The sequence below is a fragment of the Mytilus galloprovincialis genome, chromosome 3 (assembly GCF_965363235.1).
Source record: "Mytilus galloprovincialis chromosome 3, xbMytGall1.hap1.1, whole genome shotgun sequence".
Lineage (NCBI taxonomy): Eukaryota > Metazoa > Mollusca > Bivalvia > Mytilida > Mytilidae > Mytilus > Mytilus galloprovincialis.
Genome location: NC_134840.1, coordinates 36,224,775 through 36,246,829, shown reverse-complemented (window position 1 = coordinate 36,246,829; position 22,055 = coordinate 36,224,775). Strand labels below are relative to the sequence as shown.

General features: G+C 31.5%; 1 protein-coding gene across 8 annotated transcripts in view; it reads right to left on the bottom strand.

Moving 5' to 3' along the window:
* Positions 1-22,055, bottom strand: part of LOC143067828 (papilin-like) — a 124,618-nt gene that overhangs the window by 75,988 nt on the left and 26,575 nt on the right. For 4 of the 8 annotated variants that reach the window (XM_076241406.1, XM_076241398.1, XM_076241400.1 and 1 more), the window contains 9 exons: positions 20,633-20,744; positions 17,673-17,753; positions 16,521-16,690; positions 15,898-16,084; positions 15,164-15,305; positions 13,975-14,191; positions 13,351-13,530; positions 12,077-12,097; positions 10,173-10,266 (listed from right to left, as the gene is read on the bottom strand). In XM_076241406.1, the coding sequence (XP_076097521.1) occupies positions 10,173-10,266; positions 12,077-12,097; positions 13,351-13,530; positions 13,975-14,191; positions 15,164-15,305; positions 15,898-16,084; positions 16,521-16,690; positions 17,673-17,753; positions 20,633-20,744 (1,204 nt within the window). Of the gene's footprint in view, positions 1-1,368; positions 1,689-6,310; positions 7,008-10,172; positions 10,267-12,076; positions 12,098-13,350; positions 13,531-13,974; positions 14,192-15,163; positions 15,306-15,897; positions 16,085-16,520; positions 16,691-17,672; positions 17,754-20,632; positions 20,745-21,142; positions 21,170-22,055 lie in introns of those variants that run through there. The other 4 variants (XM_076241403.1, XM_076241399.1, XM_076241404.1 and 1 more) reach the window with 4 other exon arrangements.

The window sequence follows — 22,055 nt, the reverse complement described above, 5'->3', positions numbered from 1 at the left end:
TTATTAAAAGGTACTTGATTTTTGTAATAATGTATATGCTTCTCATTTATTTTTTATATATTTCTCTCATAATTATCCACTGTCACTCCTTCATTGTATATATATGTTATTGTAGTTAGTCTTTAATTTGTTGCCATAACCATTTATTGTCAATGTGTTAGTGCTAATAAAGTTATCTTATCTTATCTTATCTTATTACCAGTCATCCACAACAATTAACAGTTGAGATGAGTATAATGAGTTAATAATTGCTACACAAAACAAAAGCAACAAAACAGGTAATAATTTCTAGAGAACCTGTAAAATCAATTAGCAATCCCCACATCTATATTGATCTATATTGTTGTATAAAATTGTGATTATGTAATATGTGAGATATAATTAACTAAGGCAGTGATTCATTTTACATGGCAGTGCCACATGCATGTTCTCGCATGTATTATTAAAGCAGGTTTCCAATTGTGTCTGAATTGATTAGCAGTGAAAATGTCATAATTATCATATGTAAATTTAATTGCATTTTCTAATTCTGAATCTTCAGTCTCAATACCATACATTTACATATGATTTAATTATCACTTTACTCATGGTGTACAAGGAAAGGATAATATGAAGCTAAAAGTCAGTCAGGTGAAAAATATATACAAGAGCCTGCTTTTATTATAAACATGTCTAATATGAACATGTCTAAATGATACCATCTTTAATATAGATGGGTTTATCTTCACCAATGTCAAACTGTATCTTTCCTGTGAAGTTCTGTAAAATTAGGATTTTAAAACTTGTATTTATTTACAGTAAAATTGAAGATAGTCTGTTGTTAAATATTTTAAGAAAACTTTTAACAGACAGACAGACAGACAGACAGACAGAATGTCATTTGTCACTATGATATCTTAAACATGTCAAAACTGTCGATTTTTACCTTAAATGGCCGATTTGCACCCAAAATTAGGCAAAATTAAATATAAGAACCAAACCTATAAGGCATCTTGTACCTAAATGCTTTTTCCAGGGGGAAGCCAAGGCTATAAGTTTATCTCAATATTAATGACAAGATCATAATGGGAAACACCTTTTGCAGTTTTTGCATTGAATGCAGAAAAATTGCACCCTTAATGTATAGAAGTATGACAAAACTATAAAATTTATATCTTACAAAATAAGGTCCTGCAAAAATGATGGGCTTATGAACACACACATGGCATTGAGACTGGAAAACATAATGCATCCTTCTATGGAAAACAGAGCATATAAGTCAAAATACTTTTGGATTCAATGTACGGCTTATAAAATGATAATTGTGTTTATCTTGGACATATAAAACAAATTTTCATCCTAAAATCAGATTAATATTAAAATGCTTACATCCTCCTGTGCTAGTTGTCCCTCCTGTAATAGTTGTGCCCCCTGTGCTAGTCCTGCCTCCAGTGCTAGTTGCGCCTCCAGTGCTAGAAGTGCCTCCTGTGACAGAAGTGCCTCCTTTCTTAACTGTACTATTGGTTGTCACTACAAATGTCTGCGTCTTCTCTACAGTTTTAGGTTTTACTTGACGCTGAACACGGAAAATATCTGCTGAGCCCATCAGACAGGTCTTCTCATGTGCCATTGGGAAGTTCAGGCAGCTCAACTCTGCTGGCCAAGGCATTCCAATTGTTTGCATTATTGTTGAACATTCTCTCTTCACGTTCAAACAAATTGAACGACACGGTGGGACTGGTTCAGGAAATTGTTTATTGCAAGCTGGAGTGAACACTGAGCAAATTAAGAATGCAAGCTCACTTGAACAACCAGTTAATATAATGGAACTATAAGATGACTGATCTAGGGTAGCTTCATAGAGACTTGAATGTCCAGCAAAGTTAGGCATCTTGGTTTCTGTATATCCAAACTGCTTGCACATACCACTTCGTAAGGGTTCACAAGGTGATTCAGAATGTGGTCTAGCGTGACCGACACCAACCTGTGCTGAGACTTCATATCCATTATGATGACCTACTGGTATTTCTTCTGGTACAACTGTGTCCACTACATTTTCTGGTGTCGGCTCAACTTCAAATGTAATTTCTTTATTGCCAGATGAGGAGTTAGTATGAATTTTCATATTGTCATCCTGAGATAGGCTTAATTCTAAACTATAGTTTGTATTTTCTGACAAGTTGGTAGTAATATTCCAATTAAAGTCTGAATCTGCATTTTTCCTTGTTTCAGAACCATTTATGGTGAACGAAATGTCTAAGGTTTCATTAAATTTAAACTGTGGTAATTCTGTCTCTGGTGCCTGAAGACATTGCTGGGTATTGTCTTTTTCTGATACAAGTTGGGAACAGTCTAAGTCCTCTGGCCATGAAACCCCTAACTTCTGGAGAGATTCTTCACAGCTACTGCGAACACTTGTACATACTTCCTGGCAAGGTCTTGTTATGGAATATAAACCATCCTCACACTTAGGCATGAAAAAGGAACACATAAAAAACCTGAACTTTTCTGAGCATCCAGTTTTTATCAATGGTATGACAAGTTTGAATTGGGCTTCGATGTGTTGTCTGGGATCAATCCCTTGGCCAATAGATGGGACAAATGTCTTGTCATATCCTATTCCAAAACACATATTAAAGTTAAAGGGCTCACACTGTCCAACTGGAGCCTGACAAAATACTGACTGTTCTTCAAATTTGGAAAGTAAAACCAATACAAAAATGTTCCAAAAGAAAGCCATATTTATGGATAATCCTAAATAAACTTTAAAAGTTAATTACTCAACCAATATTCATTTGAGCACTGTCCAAAAGTCCATAAAAAGTCATATAGATATACTTTCTAATATAAAGAGTTGTTCTGTCTGTCCTTGATGATAAAAGAAATCACAAATCCAATTAAAAGTCACACGCCATTGTAATGAATTAATAGAAGTATATTACTTCAGAAGTTTTTCACACTTCTAATAATTTGTAATTCTTTGAAGTTTTAAGAGTTTGAAGATGTATATCCACATGAAAATTCCTGTTGAGTAACTGAGAGAAAATGATCAGATCTTCAAGTCAGTCAAACACTGGCAATTACATTACACAGTTCAAAGACTACCAACTACGGCTTATCAACACATTGGTTATGTAGCAGAAATGTTAGCAGAAATATTGTTTGTTGTCAAGAGGACAGTACCATCTAATTGCTCCATTAATATCCAATCAAAATTTCTTTAAAAAAATATGTAAATCTTGCAGCCTTCAAATTATAGAAATCAGCATTTTTCACCTGACTTTATAAATTATTCATGTATTGGTCTGTTGTAACTGACCACCCACCCATAAATTTTACCACTTTAGGTCAATCAAATTTAAGGACAGGACAAAAGCTATCCATCATAAAAAATTCAATGATTGTCAATTCTGTTTAAATTTCTGTGAAATAAAGTCCTAAGGATATGGAAATAGAGTGTCTTGTTCAACTTAGTTACATTTAGGGTAATGAACAGAAAATCGTACTATCCAATTCATTTTTATTTTATATAACCACTTGTTTGAGTTATTTAGTTACTTATGCATATTAAGAAATCTCTAAATTAGTAAATACATAACACCTTAAAAAAAAAAGGTATACAAGGTACAGAATCTAAATTTTGCTAAGAGTTGCCCGAAGTTATTTTCTTTTTTTTTCTTTTCTTTATAGTACATACTGCAACTTCAATTTTATTCAGTCAAAGTTATCATATAAACAACTTAGAATTAGGGAAGATTAGTTATATAGCTAACTGTGTAACCCTCTTAAAATAAAGTATAGTTGTTGTTGTTGTTGAATTAATTTAAATTTTGGGTTAAAAGTGTGAAATTTATAACCATATTTAACTGTGTTACATCTCAAAGCTAAATGTCAAAAGGAATAAAGGAATACACATACTATTTTAATGAATGTGAATATTTCAATATTCCCCATCAGTAAAAAAAAAAAAATGAAAATATTTTTACTCATGAAGTTTTATAAAGTTTATTGATAAGGAGTACCAGAAAATTAAAGTTAGTATGGATTTCTTGGGACAAAAAAGTATAAGTCTTCTATAGGCTTGCATGAAGACTTTGGCAAAACCATGAAAGAAATATCCACAAAACAAATTACAACTGTCCTCAATCCACAAAAAATGGTACCATAAAAATATACAGCTAAAAGCATGAATGAACTTATGACTAAAACTTGAACGAACCAAGTGACAAAAAACATGACATTAGAAATAGAATATCATATCTTATAGTATTTTGTGAGAATCATTGACAGCCCTTGTAATAATTCATAATTCACATATCACAAATACTAGTATGTAATAACAATTGTCTCTATTTACTTACACAAATAACATCAATTTGCAGTTTCTCTATCAAAGATCATTGGTAGGGAACATTCTTGAATGGTCCCCTAGTGATTTATGTTCTGTTAAATTCATTTGGAAAATATCTAATCATGTAAATAAGTTAGGGTTGGTTATGCTATGTTGACCACACACCAAATGAAGGAAATCGGTGATTGCTCCAGTCAAAATATAAACAGTTTTTTCCCTCCCAGGAGAAAAAATGTTGATTACACAAATCATTAAAATATTACAAGTCATGTTAACATAATACCAGTTCAAAAATGTTTTTGTCATTATAAAACAACTTTATACACATAGTTACAGCATGTTTATTCAGCCAGAAATGTTTCCCAGACTTTGTTAGCCTTGTAAATCTCTGTAGATGAGTGAACGGCATTCAGAAATTGCATAATTTGGTGTAATTAGAAGCATTTGTTAACAAGATGTCCGCTTGATGTCTATGTCTTCATTTATAGTATAATAACTTACATTGTCTTTAGGAGAATACAATTATTTACCTGCTGTTTTTCAAATAGCTTTTCAAAACTTAATATAGCCGCAAATTTTGCAGCAAACTTTTTATTTCTGAAAGGGTAAGCCCTCAGGGTAAGCCTACACAAACTGAACTAGAGCGAATATACTCCAATGTTAAAAGTTTTAATTTTATTATGTATCATCCCCAACAGAAAACATAAACTAAAACCGATATATTAGAAATAAACACATAGAGCACATCAATAGTTGGGAGGTTTGCCAACAATGTCCCCTAAAAACTAAAAACTACAACTAAGATTATAAAAGTGGAGATTCAGATTGAAGATTGACTAAACTCAGTGTCATGACCCCAAATAACCTGCCTCAGAGACATCCTGGATATGGGCTTATAGGTGAAAGAAATTCACCATCAAACAGCAACTAAGTAACTAACTTTCTAATGAAAAGAAATGCAGCCACCAAATCAGTGAACACATAGACCTTTTTCTTATGAAGCAAGTTTGGTCGAATTTGGGTAGAAAAATGATAGTACCATCTTCTGACCAGACCTTTAAACCTTTAAACAATCCCAACGCAATGGCAATACATATAAATGTTCTCAAACAAACAAAGGGGTTCTCTTGTTATCTCAATCTGGAAAATAGTTTCATTTCAAAATAGCTCCATATTTTTTTATTTTTGACCTAAAAATTGATAAGAAAGTTGGGTGTCTTATGATAGGTCCAAAAGGTTCATAGCCTTTAAAAACAAATAATTATTATTCAGTGTTTCTCAAGTATAAGAAGATCATAATATATTTGAATGTAAAATGGCTTTCCAAGTCAGTTTATATATATATGACAAAATAAATTTCAAGAAAGCATTCCAGTAGCCAAAAAAAAAAATACTATTCAAGTTCATTTAAGTCATGATTCAGATTGAAGTCAGAGCATCTTGACTCCAAGTAATCCCCCTCAGAGTCATCATATCTACTGGCCTGGAAAGTGATTACTAAAACATACTATAAGGAATGTCAATGGGAAATAAAGTTTGATTTTCACACAATACATTTGCCATTACCCCTGTCATCTGTCAAAGATATCAATGAAAGATGTAACTCTTGAAAATCTTTTTTTCTCAACCTGATCAATAAGAGGTGTCAGAACAGCAAAGCCTGGTATAAATTCATGATGCCAACTTTTCATTGACAAACTTTTCTATTCAACAGGAAGACATTTTTGTGATACCATATAATTTCATTCATAATTTTCACTTCAAAATTCATATCTAGCTTACCTAATAGTTTACAATAAGGAAAGCCAACTTTGTCCTGGGCTTTCTTTTCTTTTTAATATCAGTTGTAAAAATGCAAATATCAAAATTATTTTTTTTTTAAATCTACAATTCCCCATCATATACATATAATCTGTTCCCTGATCAATGTGGACTTTATTATATGACTTTTTTTACAACAAGGAGAAAATAAAGCCTGACCTTTAGATGACATTACTGGGTGTCCCTTATCTTTGGAATACATCCAGATTACATATGGAACAAAAGCATACTGTCTGCCATTTAACAGTTTTACAAGCTGACAAAATACCAACAACATTAAAAACATGGTCACTTTGCTATCAAATTTCCAACACCAAAAGTGGTTTTGTTTTCACAATCAAACTGACTTATAAAAAGAAATACATATCCTCTAATGGAACATTAATAAAATGTATTACTAACATAGTTATACAAAATATTGTTCCTGTGCGTGGTTTTAATTTACAAAGTTATGATTTAAAATGTCGCAATTAAATTTTATAGATGCAATTTATAAGAGAGTAATTTGACAAATTTCCTATTCATTGTTAACCTTTTACAGGATGTGACACAATTTCATCTTATAACAAGTCTGAAAACTATCTGGAATCAATTCATTTTGTTTATAAATGTCTTATGGTAAATAGTTTGTGCATATTCTGATGATTAAGACAATACCATAATGAAACTGGAAATACTGTGATCAAGTTTAAAGATACTCCATTGTCAGGTCAAGAAATGGCAAGTCATTCAATTCTTAAGACGAGAATTATTTTCCTTCATATTTAACATCACTAATTATCTGTGATAACTTTTACAGAAGTCTGACTAAAGTAAAGAATTTATGTTTGACCTGTAGTTGTTAACCTCCTACATCATTTGGCATAATGTATTGTATGGAGTGGAGTGTTGGAGTGGAGTATTGGAGTGGAGTGTTGGAGTGAACTTTTGGAGAGAGATTTTGGAGTAAAATTTTTGGAGTGAGATTTTGGAGTGAAATTTTTGGAGTGAGATTTTGGAGTGAAATTTTTGGAGTGAGATTTTGGAGTGAAATTTGATGAAAAATTTTGTAGTGAATAATTTAAAAACAAACTATACTGAAATAGAAATAAAAAATGCATGCAGTGAAGTATTCGAATAATAATGTTTCGAATAATAATGTGAACGACCTCATATCAACAGTCCTTTATAAACAATTTCAAATTCTCCTGATCTACTGATGTATAACTTAGAGTTATATAATTATTTAGCATTGTGATTTCCCAATCTCTTAAGAATCTGGCAGCATCCTCATTAGAATTTTATATGCCTGTGTATTAGGTTTAGTCCCCATTTCCATTCTTTATTATATTATATTAATTTGTAAAATGAACAAAAAATCTTCACATTATCATGTTTAAAAGTATCATATTTATTGTTTTTGCACTGTTGTTTTTAGTTTTTTAAATGATTTACAAATTAATTGACTTGAGCTTCTGTTTAAATAAAAAAGAATGTTTAAATGTTTTCAACAATGATGAAAGTATTTTCATTTTCTGAATTTAATTTAGATGAAATTTGGATTTATGAAAAAATAAGTTATTAATTGGTATTACCTAGCTATCATTTCGGTATCAATAGAACACAATAATAAAAGATGAACTGCAATTACAGTGTTATTTCCTGGATTTACATTGAGAAAATATTGTTACACCTGGGGTGTGTGGTTAAACCTTCGTAGCAGGCTGAGCTATAAATATAAATATAAAACATAGGTAATATGGTAATTTTTAATACAGGCACTGGTATAGATACATCAATAGTAATATCATATCATATATATATATATGTGATAAATCTCCAATATGTGGATACATATTAACAAGAGAGATTGGTCAAATTTCAATATTTACAAAACTATTTAGTTGAAGTTATAAGGCATATAATAATTATGGTCTCAATAAAATATATAAGTCTTGAGATTCATTACGTATGTTGGTTGAAGGAACTGCATTTAATAAAAGTTGAAAATAAATGAACCTTGTTGTCAAATCTATAAAAGATATTGTTGAAAATCTATATAGGAAAAAAGAAATAGATTCACAAACTTATAATTTCTAGAGGAATAATAATGAATCAAAACATGGACACATGTACCTTCTTCCAAAAGTTCATAAAATTAATCTAGAAATAATTAATGAGGCATTCCGAACTGGTCAAATAGTTGGAAACATAAACATTCCTTACCGACCAATCATCAATAAGTGTAACTCTCCCACGAGACGCATTGAAAGATTACTGGGTCTAATCTTAAAACCATTATTGAAGAGGCATAACTTTTACATTCAAGATACAAAAGACTTCATTAATAAAATAGAGTCACACGAGGTCGTATATCAAACGAAAGGTCGTACAAAGAACATTACGAAAACATCACTTTTACAGAAAAGACCTTTCAATTGTTTTACAAACAATTGAGATACTAGTTATTACGAATTTTATTCTTTGCACAAAGATATGAGCATTATTATGATATTCTGGTTCAATGAGTTTTCCCAGATTTTTGCCCATTAGGACTTCGAAATTCTGTGCAATTCAATGTGCAATTTGTCACCACAAGTCAAATGACACTCCCACAAGGTGAGTTAATGAGAGTAGCATATTTCATATTTTTAAATGAACATGACCAAATAATTATTCATGATTATCTGTGATCAAAATTTTAATCAATATTTAGCACTGTAATTTTTCTTTATTTATTTTTAATGAATACTTGTTCAAAATTAAACAAAACATTTAACCCCCTGACATTCTACTAATAATATACTATATACTCTAAAATTTCACCCCCAAAAAAAATCACTCCAAAATCTCACTCCAAAAATTTCACTCCAAAATCTCACTCCAAAACTCCACTCCAATACTCCACTCCAACACTCCACTCCATAAAATACTTTATGCCACATCATTTGGTCTAAAGACAAATAGTTGTCTTATTGGCAATCATACCACATTTTCTTACTTTCAAATTTAAATTATAAAAGTTAATTTCTCTGCTCATCAGTAAAAGTGTAGTTAATTCAAAACTATCATTAATGATCTATAACATTCCTCAAACAAGATTCCACCCAAGCTCAAAGAAAATAAAATATAAAGGAGAAATGGAGACAACATCTGTATATATAGCCTTTCATAGACACTCACAGCTAAACTTATATCATGGATATTTCTTTACTTTTCCAGGAAATCATAATTTGATTCTTATGTAAATTTTAGTTAACTAATCAGATCTCTATTTTTCTATTGTTCATTGAAGGAAATATAAATTGATTGTTTTTTGCTAAGAAGCAGAAATAGAATTTTGAAAAGGAAGCTCAAGGGACAAAATTTGCAGTGGACCTAAAAAAGTCTTGATTGTGTTTTAACCATTAAGAATGGTCTGTTCTAAAAATTTAAACATACAGGCCTACAAAATGTTATTCAAACAATTTTATAATAGCACCTGCACAACTTAAATATATATGGAATCAGTGTGTGTAGATTCAGGAGATCTAGGAATGAAAACTGAAGGAGTTTGTACTGGTTTTTTTTATAAATTTTATAAAAAATGACTACCTGTAAGTTCCCAATTTTGGAAAAAAGCAAAAAACTAAGTTTTCACACAAGAATAGCTACCAATTTCAATTACAAAATGTACTTATTTCTTTGTCTGATGCAATTTCAAGCTCAATGGTATATGGTCTGTTCAAAATGCAACAGCACAACATAAAATTGCTGTCTGTCAACTAGTTTCTTAGACCTTGATGCATAGATTCATTAAATGAAAGTATCCTTCCCTGAAAATGTGGCTAAAACCCAAAGAAATCCAATGAGTAATACTTTGTCAAACTTTCTCTTTATAGAGGTACACCTGCATATAATCTTTAATTACTTCTTCTCATGTTCTCAGGTAGATTATTCCATTATAACATATGAATTTGCAGACTTTTTCTCTTTTTATCAAGAAACCTTGAAATAGTTTTAACATTACTTACACAGTTTTCAATGTCAATAGAACACCTACCTTCATGACATCCTCTATAATTATAACCTATAGCAGGAGTGTACCCATCACGGCAACAACCATACAAACTATTTCTACATCTAGGCTGTCCACGCTGAAATAATTATTTACCAATTACTGTATGTGAAGAAACCAATGCAATGTTTTATTTCTTAATATGAAACAGGGTGTTTTATTCATGTATGGACGTATGTGTTTTTGAAGTTAAGTTGTGAGGGTTGTGTCCCTTTGTATAATGATGCTTTTTGTTATTTGATGTAATTTGTCTCTTCTGAGTTAACCTGTCGTGGCAATAAATGTGTTTTTATTGTTCTCAAACAATTATAAGTTAAATGACAAGGGAAGGCAAGTATATGTCCCTAATGTACAAAATATGGGGGTAAAATTACAACAATTAAATCTAACTTTTCATTTTTTAGTGGGTAATAATGAATTACAACAAGCAAAGAAGCTGATGAACTAACTAAGTTTACATCATTTGTCAGTTGTCACATAATTACATTATCAAATACACACATTAAAGGGCACTAGCTAGGGGATCTAAAACATGATATTTTTTTGTGTTCAATAACATTAATGAAAGTGAAATAGTGAAATAGTAATTCACTTTGAGCAGCCAGTCTTGTTCAATTTTGTCAAAATAAGCTAAGAAACATTGATGATGAATTATTCACTTGCAAGTGAATAATTTGACCTCATTGAATCCATATTCTGTATGGAGATAACTCACATTTTCAGAGCTTCTTATTTTAAAATGTTAGAAAGAAATTTATCTAAGATGACAAGATAACAAATGATTTGGTATAGAGTCTATTTGATTTTGTAATTTATGGGAAATAAAAATAAATTGCTATCATATATTGAATTATAATTTGAAAGCCATCTATGTACACACTGTTTGAGATCAGTTTGTATGCCTTAGGTTTGTAATCTACTTGATGTGCTTGAATGGTAATTGGTTACTCTGGATAATAATCCTTGTCTTATATTCTTTCACTTTCATCACAAGTGAGACAAAAACTGTTGGGATTTTTTTTTATATATATGCACATAATATTTGTTAATTTCACTAAATGTATCCAAAATGTATAAAGTTAAATTATATTAGTAATGCAAACATACTACAAGATTTGAAAAATCTTAGTTGAAATTTATCATCAAACTACAAAAATGTTGTTAAAACAGATGATGTGTCGGTATAACAAATATGCACATTTGCCCTACACTCCAAAGAAATAAATGTATTTGAAAAGCTATCGAATACTTGCACATGATGCAAAACTTATCACAGGTTTCCAAACCATAAAATGAAGGTCATCACAAGATAAATAAATAAAAAGTTACACCATGGGGGCATGATATGCCAATCCCTTTTTCAATGAATAAATTTTCCTACCTCCTCAATGTTGTATCAGAAATTTATGAAAAAAATAAATAAAGGGAGCTTATTTCAATAGATCTAAACCAGTCACCAAAGTTTCATGAAATTTGCTCAAAGCATTTTTGAGCTATTGTCCCCTCTTTTTTAATGAATAAAATCTCGCAACTCAAAATTGTGTAAAATCTAAAATTAATAAAAATTTAACTGAAGCTTTTAAAATGCTATAGATATAATCAATTAAACTATGAAAGGTCGTAAAGATTACCAAAAGGTAAACCCATTGAACTTGCATGCTTTTAAGGCTCCTCATTAGTGAAATGAAATGTCATTTTCAATAACATGTTAGCTGTGCATCATCTTTTGCAAGGGTATTATGATATATCTTAGTCAGTCTTTTGAAAAAGCTGTATATCTTAAGCAATGGATAGGTCAATAAACATACATAACATGTAAAGCTTTTTAAATGAACTATTACCTATAATATGTAGAATGTAAAATAGTAATTTACATAGGTGAATGTTACCTTTATTTCAATTCTAGCTATCTACAATTTCATCAATTAAACATTTTGTTGATGGCAATGATTCTAAAAACAATTTAACTTAAAACATGTTGATAATATCTTCTTTGGCAAAGGGTTTACAAGTAAACTTACTTTGCATGTACATTTACATAAATAACTTGAAATTCTACTGAAAGTCTACTCAAAATAACATCAACATCATTTAAGGTCCAACACATTATTCTGTGTTAAGATAAATTGATCTTTAAATGGCATTCTCTTACAGTTGTGGTCTGTTATCAATTTCTTGCTCAAAGAGATATTTCTTGGTATCTAATTGTGAGTGCAATTTCCACCTGAAAATGTTTTTTTTGTCAAAATTTTTACTATATTCTGATAGTTCAAATATATTCAAATAGTTTTAAGATGTCTGATGTTATAGGTTGACATGGGGACAGGACATTAAATGTCAGTCTTGTATGGGCAAAGATAGGATCAATGATTTGCTGGATTCTCTATTTAACAGAAAAAGAATGATTAAGAACTAAATAACTTGAGTTGATATCAAGCACTATCCAATTCTCAGTAGATACCAGTAAGTAAGACACTAATACTAGCCCACTTAAGCCCTGATTTTCTTATATTCATCAAGCGGTTATTGCAGAACAATAATTTAAACCACCGTTTATCAAAACTTGTTAGTAAACTTCATGTGACATACTATATCATCTGATGAGTTTTCTCTTCAATCCCGCATTAACCTCCTGTTTACTGAATATTTGAATATTCTAACATTTTGACCATGTAAAATTTTTTATCACATTTTACTCAGAAACTAGCACAGCTTACTAACAAGTTTCAATAAATGGTGGTATGTAGTTCCTTCAATACAGAGAACAAATTATCATGCAACAGACTGATGAGGGCAAACAAGTTTATCCCAGTCCATTGGATCCAAGTTAAATTTTCTTTTGCATCAATAAACAACTTTGGAAACTAAATTGGCTTAGCCAGGGTCTGAGATTTAAATACATAGCTAGGAGATGTTTTGTTTATGCCCCCATTTTTAATGAGATTAATGGTATGTTAAACTCTGTATATGATGATATGGGATTTTGGATTTAAATAAATGAAGTAAATAGGACTTCAGTTTTCAGGTTGCTTGATTTGTGATCCTATTGTCATACTAGATAAAGGGTATATTAATATGTTCAAATTCTTTTTTTACCACAGACATACTTTAATTTCTAACCTTTATAATTAGAACGATGAATATTTGCACGAATAATAAATACCTCTAGTTCACCAACTGGGCCTTCTTCACATCTAATACTGTCAAAGCAACTTTTTCTTTCCAGCGGTCTATCTAGTGGGGAACATGCTGATGATGACAGTATGTTTCTACCACCAGATGGGTCTGTGCCTCTACAGTACACTCTTCTTGTCTGTTCTCCAATTCCACATTTTTTACTACACTGGGAGAAAACATGATAATTCAAAGTGTATTTGATGATTGTTTTATGGCTGTTTTATATATCCAGCGACAAATATTACAAGCATGTCAAGGACTATAACATAATACTGTGGTAATAATATACTGATTTGTACTATAATATCCAGACTTTTACCATTCTATCTCACATGGTTAGTCTGCATGAATGCAATTCCCTGACACATTCTTTGCACTGTAAGCAGATGAGTCTTGGTACTATCTCTGAAATACTGTATCAATAGTGAAAAGGCAGCAAATACTAATTCTATAGTGTGTTACGGTTAGGGTTAGATGTCACTAGGGTTAACTATGGTCTCCAAGATTTGGAAGCTTGCTTCCACAAGGCTACACCAAGAAAGTTTTAAAATTGAATAAAGGAATAAGTAAAATTAATCATTTGACAGTACAACTGTCAATTTGACATTACCTTAGACCAAGCTGTTGTTTGCCATTCTGGACATTTGACATGGTCATTACAGGATCTCATATAGACTGGTTTGATTGGATAAGCCTCTAGACACTTGGCCTCATTAGTAACAAAGTTAAACCCATCTGACCTTTGAGCTTTACAGAATACTGGCTTAGACTGCTCTCCTAGACCACATGATGATGAACAGGGTCCCCATTCACCACTCTCCCATTGTCTGTAATAAATAATTTAATATATCAAATTATTGTTTATCATTTAATAGATTTACAACAACTATTTGTTTTAAGGGAATTAAAGGGGCCAAAACGGCAAGGGATCAATGTAAGAAATCGTCATTTTAGGTTTGAAATTTTATTTAAATTAATTAAAAGTTCACATCCATAAAATATATATACAAAATTTGTTTTCTTTGAATAACACTAATTTTGTTTCCATTGAAATAACTGATCCTGAAATACAAGCAATTTCTATCTCAAACACATATGAACTCTTTAGTTAAGACAAAATGACAACTTTTTTGAAAGAATAGTGAAATCCATTTGTTTTAATTTGAAGAGATTTGTTTATGTTATTTCACAGGCCAAACATGTATAACATCATTGTTAAGTTGTAAAGAAATGTTCCTTTCCCCTTATAAACATAATGATGAACAACCTCTTTTAATGAACATTTGCAAACATATCATATGTCAGATGTGGTCTCTTGGGAGTTACTTACATGGGATCAATATGCTACAATAGTTCTAAAGTAGTCGAAGAAAGCTAACTCTCAACGAAAATAGTTGAATTGTCAAGATAAAATAAAATTTCAGTTTATATTTATCAGATTTGGGACTTTTTACATTACTGTTTTTTTTATATTAACATAATCAATGTAATGTCTTTTTACTGACCTGAGAACACAATTATTTCGTAGTGCATTAATTCTTATTAGAAAATATATTTAAATTATCTAGGGACACAAATGCCAATTTCTTTATCCCCATACTTTATATTAATGCATATCATATAAAGAAATAAATTTGAAAAGAGAATGAACAAAATTTAAAGTTATTAACTGTCCACACTAGGGAATTTATTTTTAGACAACCAAAGTAAAGGACTATAAATGTGACATCAATCTGTGCAGGTTGTCTGATATGTTCAACAGTATTACAGTAAATTGAATAACAGATAACAGTTCTTACACTTGAATGGTAGCAGAATCATTACAAATTTTCCCCATACATTTCTGTTGACTTGGTGGAGGATTTATACCATTACAGTAGACTTGTCTCACTACCTTGGGATTTTTAGTGTCCATACATGATACTGCTCTTCTCTGAACACCTGAAATATTGAAAAAAATGTTGGGCAAATGTTGAAAAAAACAAAGCAATCCTTTAACATGTCAATTATACAAAATAATCCAAGTCAATGAACCATGACTAAAGGACTAGGGCCAAATAATTTATCAAAATGGTTTCCCCATAAAATGACCTAGTCACAAACTTTAACATGAAACTCTGCAAAAGTTTTGAAGAAAATAGACTATGACTGAGGGGACAGGACACATAATGTCCAATGGAATGAGATGTGCCAATGCTTATACAACTGCATATCAAATAGCACTGAATCATCTTAAGTGTTTTCCCTAGAACTCACCTAATCACATACTTGAACATGTAAACTAAGGAAAAGGTTCTGAGGTCATGATCGAGGGTACAAGCCAAATAATCCCCATGGAAACAAGTTGTCCTAAGCTTGTAGAACTGCATACCAAATATCAGTGACTTATCATTAGTGGTTCCCTTAAACTGACCTTATCCAAAACTTCTACAAATTATTGATTTAGTCCCTAAGTTTTGATCTTAATAATCTATAAATATTTGCAAATAATTCTTAGCTATACATGTGAGTAACAAAATAAATCCATACAAACCCTCTCCACAGTCCTTGTCACACACAGTCCAGTGTCCTGTTAACCATACATATCTACCAGTGTCATCTCTTTGTCCAGAAACAGCTGCTGTTCTAGGTCTTTTGTCCCTCGAAGATTTTACTTCATTGTTAGTGGCTATAGAATACTGATAATGGTATATTACATGCTCTCTCTTTGGCTTCATGACCTATAGTTATATACAGACATTCACATTTTAGATAATTATCAAATCCAGTAACCATGGTAGTCTCTTTACAACCACTATTTGTCTCTTAACTACTTTTCAAAAAGAACGATTTTTTTTAAAGCAAGTATGGATATTTTCAAATTTTTTGGGGGAAAAAGGATTGCTGCTTTTTGTTGTTAATAAAATAATTGAATAGTCTTGAGAATATGGCATTAAATATAGCTTTATATTACCTTTACGTGATACACTTACAAGACTATTTCTAAACAGAAATTCTTTTAAACAATATTTTATAAAACAATGCACTTCTTACAGTAACGGGTACAATACCAGTACTCTCACATAAAAAATATCCTATAATGAGACTAGTAAATGGTGTTTATGTGACAAAACAATTAGTCTCTTAAAAGGTAAGAAACATTCTAAAGAAACTTACAGTGACAATAACCGTGTCATTAGTAGGTCCTGCAGCTGTAAGTTTCTGTGTACCTCTCCCCTCACTGGTCACATGATACTCCAATGTTAGACCTTGTAAAACCAGCATCACTTTACCATTCTGTCCTATGTTACCTACTAATGTTAGAGATTCTGTACCCTTCTGAATAGCTGAAGAAGAAAAAATAAAGAAATGGCTGAAAAACCAGAAGGTAACAGATAAATCATAAACCCAACTAAAGGTAAGTCAAAGGTGAAAATATATATAAATAAAGAACTTGCTTTGGGAGAACACAAACTTAAATTTCCAGTGTAAGGTACTGTGATTTAATTTTTATTCATGAATTTCTTAATTAAATGTGAAAAAAATTCAATATTGAATACAATACAAATTTCCTTCCAGTGAGAAAGTACATTGCACAGTTTGCAGCACCAGAAGCAATATTTCAGCTGGCCTTAGTTGGGGCACAATGTGTTAAAGCAATTGTGAATTGGTCTTGTTAGCATTTTTTTTTTTTAATTTTATGTACATGTACAAGGGCAGTGCATAGTAATGGTTAAATATACTTATAGGTCACACAGGTCAAAATAGACAATATCTTTTCTTACAAACAAACTTAATATAGAAAAGGAGATTGCCAGTTCCAAGAAAGAAATAACAAGAAAATATAGATCATTGAACAGCCTTCAACAATAAGCAAATCCCTAACTTTTTCTACAATAAGAGAATATGGCCCCAAGATAACAAACATTTAACTTGAAAATAAAAACCACATAATTCATGTGAAGGGCAATAACTCTGACAGATTTAAATATACTCAAGGATATTTATTCAGTATATATAATTGTATTCGTCTTATTAATTTTTTTCTTTTTAAAAAACCCAAACCATAATATGTTTAAGAATTATAAACAAGATGCACTGTCATTCAACATTTGTTCTTTAAAAATCAAAACAAGGTTATAGGTCCACAAGAAATATTAGCATTATTAACTTTCTTTTAGTCTTACCTCAATTTTTGAAATTGAAATAGAAATAATAAAGAAAATGTTTTAATTAACAGAAATGGATTCATTATGCATATACATACATTCTTTTCTGAAAAGAACATGCTTTTGTTTACAAGATCATAACCAGTACAAAGGTACTTACCTAAATATGATTGTCCAGGTTTTTGTGAGGTAATCTTGATTGATCTTGCATTAGATGGAATTCTCAGAACTCTATTTTGACCTGAAAGTACAAAAGAAAAGCATTTGTTTTATAACTTCATATATCCAAACAAACTTATATTTCCACTGTTCAGAGCATTAGCATGGTACATATAAGATATAACCTTTAGTGTCATATCTAAAGATTGTTTTGGGGCTCAAATTACATCTTAAATCGTAGAAACATGACAATAAATACCATAAAGGTTGAGTGAACATGCATCAATTTTGAAATAAATAATTATCATACAGTTGACCTCTTAAAGCATAAAAAGCAAAAAGAGCTGAAAAGCATGTATTTTAGGTAGAGGCTGTGAATTTACAATCCAACGGTAAGGGTTAAGAACATTTTTGTAAATTAGCATAGTGTTGTCCAAAATATTTTTAGCCAGTGTAAAGACAACAAATAATTACACTTCTTGATTAAATATATTTTTTATATATATACATATTTGAAAGGCATAACTGAAACATAATTTCCTGCAGATTTTCAAATCCACAAAGTATGTTCTAATAATCTACAAATTTTCATGAAATTCTGTTACTGTGGATTCATTTTTATTCGTGGTATACCAATTTTCGTGGGTTTCGTGGGTCACAGCGAACCACGAATTTAAGAATTCAACGAAGAATAATCCCGAGAAATGTGTATGGAGTTGGATGTTTATTTCCGGTTATGTTATGCAGTTCTAGTATAGTGTTGACTAGCGATAAACATTGTAACATAACACGTGATATTTATTGAAAGAAGATACAAGTATTTTGATTAAATCTATAATAAATATATCGAATATCAGTGATAATTTACTTTTTAAAATTGATTAAAACTGTTCATGGAAAATAACTGCAAGTTGTTAATTACCGTGTCATAGTTTGGTTTACCAGTGATTAACAAGAATGTGTCCACAGTACACGGATGCCCCACTCACACTATCATTTTCTATGTTTAAAGGACTGTGAAATTGGAATAAATTCTCTAATTTGGCATTAAAATTAGAATGATCTTATCAAAGGGAACATGTATACTAAGTTTCAAGTTGATTGGACTTCTACTTTATCAAAAACTACCTTGACCAAAAACTTTAACCTGAAATTTGCACTATCATTTTCTATGTTCAGTGAACCGTAAAATTGGGGTCAAAACTCTAATTTGGCATTTAAATTAGAAAGATCATATCATAGGGCACATGTATACTAAGTTTCAAGTTGATTGGACTTCAACTTCATCAAAAACTACCTTGACCAAAAACTTTAACCTGAAGCCAAAAACTTTAACCTGAAATTTGCACTATCATTTTCTATGTTCAGTGAACCGTAAAATTGGGGTCAAAACTCTAATTTGGCATTTAAATTAGAAAGATCATATCATAGGGCACATGTATACTAAGTTTCAAGTTGATTGGACTTCAACTTCATCAAAAACTACCTTGACCAAAAACTTTAACCTGAAATTTGCACTATCATTTTCTATGTTCAGTGAACCGTAAAATTGGGGTCAAAACTCTAATTTGGCATTTAAATTAGAAAGATCATATCATAGGGCACATGTATACTAAGTTTCAAGTTGATTGGACTTCAACTTCATCAAAAACTACCTTGACCAAAAACTTTAACCTGAAATTTGCACTATCATTTTCTATGTTCAGTGAACCGTAAAATTGGGGTCAAAACTCTAATTTGGCATTTAAATTAGAAAGATCATATCATAGGGCACATGTATACTAAGTTTCAAGTTGATTGGACTTCAACTTCATCAAAAACTACCTTGACCAAAAACTTTAACCTGAAGCCAAAAACTTTAACCTGAAATTTGCACTATCATTTTCTATCAGTGAACCGTAAAATTGGGGTCAAAACTCTAATTTGGCATTTAAATTAGAAAGATCATATCATAAGGAACATGTGTACTAAGTTTCAAGTTGATTGGACTTCAACTTCATCAAAAACTACCTTGACCAAAAACTTTAACCTGAAGCCAAAAACTTTAACCTGAAATTTGCACTATCATTTTCTATCAGTGAACCGTAAAATTGGGGTCAAAACTCTAATTTGGCATTTAAATTAGAAAGATCATATCATAAGGAACATGTGTACTAAGTTTCAAGTTGATTGGACTTCAACTTCATCAAAAACTACCTTGACCAAAAACTTTAACCTGAAGCGGGACAGACGGACGAACGAACAGACGAACGAACGAACGAACGAACAGACGGACGGACGAACGGACGCACAGACCAGAAAACATAATGCCCCTCTACTATCGTAGGTGGGGCATAAAAATCAATAGGATTAAGTACGGGGATATTGCCCGTAGTTAATATTGTTTATGACAGGAACATTTATTTTCACACCTTATACTTATATCACTGTTTATTATATCGTGATTAGGGAAATTAGCTTTCAATCATTAAGTTTTGAATGCCTTATAGAATTCAGACAAGAATTTATAAATTGTAAAACAAACAAATAATTAGTTGTCTCTGCCCATTATTGCAATCGAAGTTATCAATGAACACTTTAACCTAGAATGACCAATTAAGCGAGGATTTTGACAATTCAAAACTTTTTCAATGAATTCCTTCTTTTTTGTTTTGTTTTATTATTGATCGAACCAAGGATGTTATATGATCTCCTAAATCAAAAAGAAATCCACGAATTACGTATCTAATTTTTTTTTGTTGTAATCAGCGATCCACGAATTTACGTATACCACGAAACGTCTTTTTTTCTCTATCCACGAAAATTGATACCCACGAAAATAAATGAATCCACAGTATGAGGTTTCAGATGAGTTGTGATGATAAGAACAGATCTGATAGACTGACAGATGGAGCAGTCAAAAACATTTAAGCAAAACATTTGTTGCATAGGGTATACTGTGGTGTATAATAGTAGACAAACCTTTGCGTCCCAATGATCCTGTGACTGTTTTACAGTTATGGTTTCTGCCATCACATGCACCACATTTATCTTCTTCTTTTGTAGAATCTAGTACCCTGTCACATCCAACACCCTGTAAAACATATTTGATTGAGAACTGCGGTCTCAAAATACAACATTATCACAGCAATAGGTTAATGTGCCTGTTGCAAATTAGAAATATAATTTATGAATGTCTGTTATCATATCTTGATGCCTCTTTTTGTCTTGTAAGGTGATTTGGAGCTGAGAGCATATCCTTTTCAAGTTTTTTAAGTTAATGCACTTTTTTCTACACTCAATCAAAAGCTATAAATGTTTATTTGATATTTGTCTCATTGCCTAACATACCACATCTCCTAATTTCTATGTCCATACTAACATACTGTAAACAAGATTAATGCTGCTTACCCTACACTTCCCATTGACACATTAATATCTGGTCTCCTGATTGACACACTCACTTCTGGTCTCCTGATTGTGGATGCTTACCCTACACTTCCCATTGACACACACATTTCTGGTTCTCCTGATTATGGATGCTTACCCTACACTTCCCATTGATACACATTTCTGGTTTCCTAATTATGAATGCTTACCCTACACTTCCCATTGACACATACATTTCTGGTTCTCCTGATCATGGATGCTTACCCTACACTTCCCATTGACACACACTTTTCTGGTTCATCTGATTATGGATGTTAACCCTACACTTCCAATTGACACTAAAATTTCTAGTTTTCTGATTATGGATGCTTACCCTACACTTCCCATTGACACACACATTTCTGGTTTCCTAATTATGAATGCTTACCCTACACTTCCCATTGACACACACATTTCTGGTTCTCCTGATTATGGATGCTTATCCTACACTTCCTATTGACACACACATGTCTGGTCTCCGGATTATGGATACTAACCCTACACTTCCTATTGACACACACACTTTTGGTTCTCCTGAATACAAATGCTTACCCTACACTTCCCATTGACACACACACTTCATGTCTGCTGATTATGAATGCTTACCCTCCACTTCCCATTGACACACACATTTCTGGTCTCCTGACTATAGATGCTTTCCCTACACACTCTCCATTGACACACACATTTCTGGGCTCTTGATTATGGATGCTTACCCAACACTTCCCTTTGACACACACACTTCTTGTCTCCTGATAACATATACTTACCCTATACTTCCCATTGACACACACATTTCTAGTCTCCTGATTATGGATGCTTACCTTACATTTCCAATTGACACACACACTTATGGTTTCCTTATTATGAATGCTTTCTCTATACTTCCCATTGACACACACACTTCTGGTTTCCTTATCTTGAATGCTTACCCTACACTTCCCATTGACACATAAAATTTCTAGTTTTCTGATTA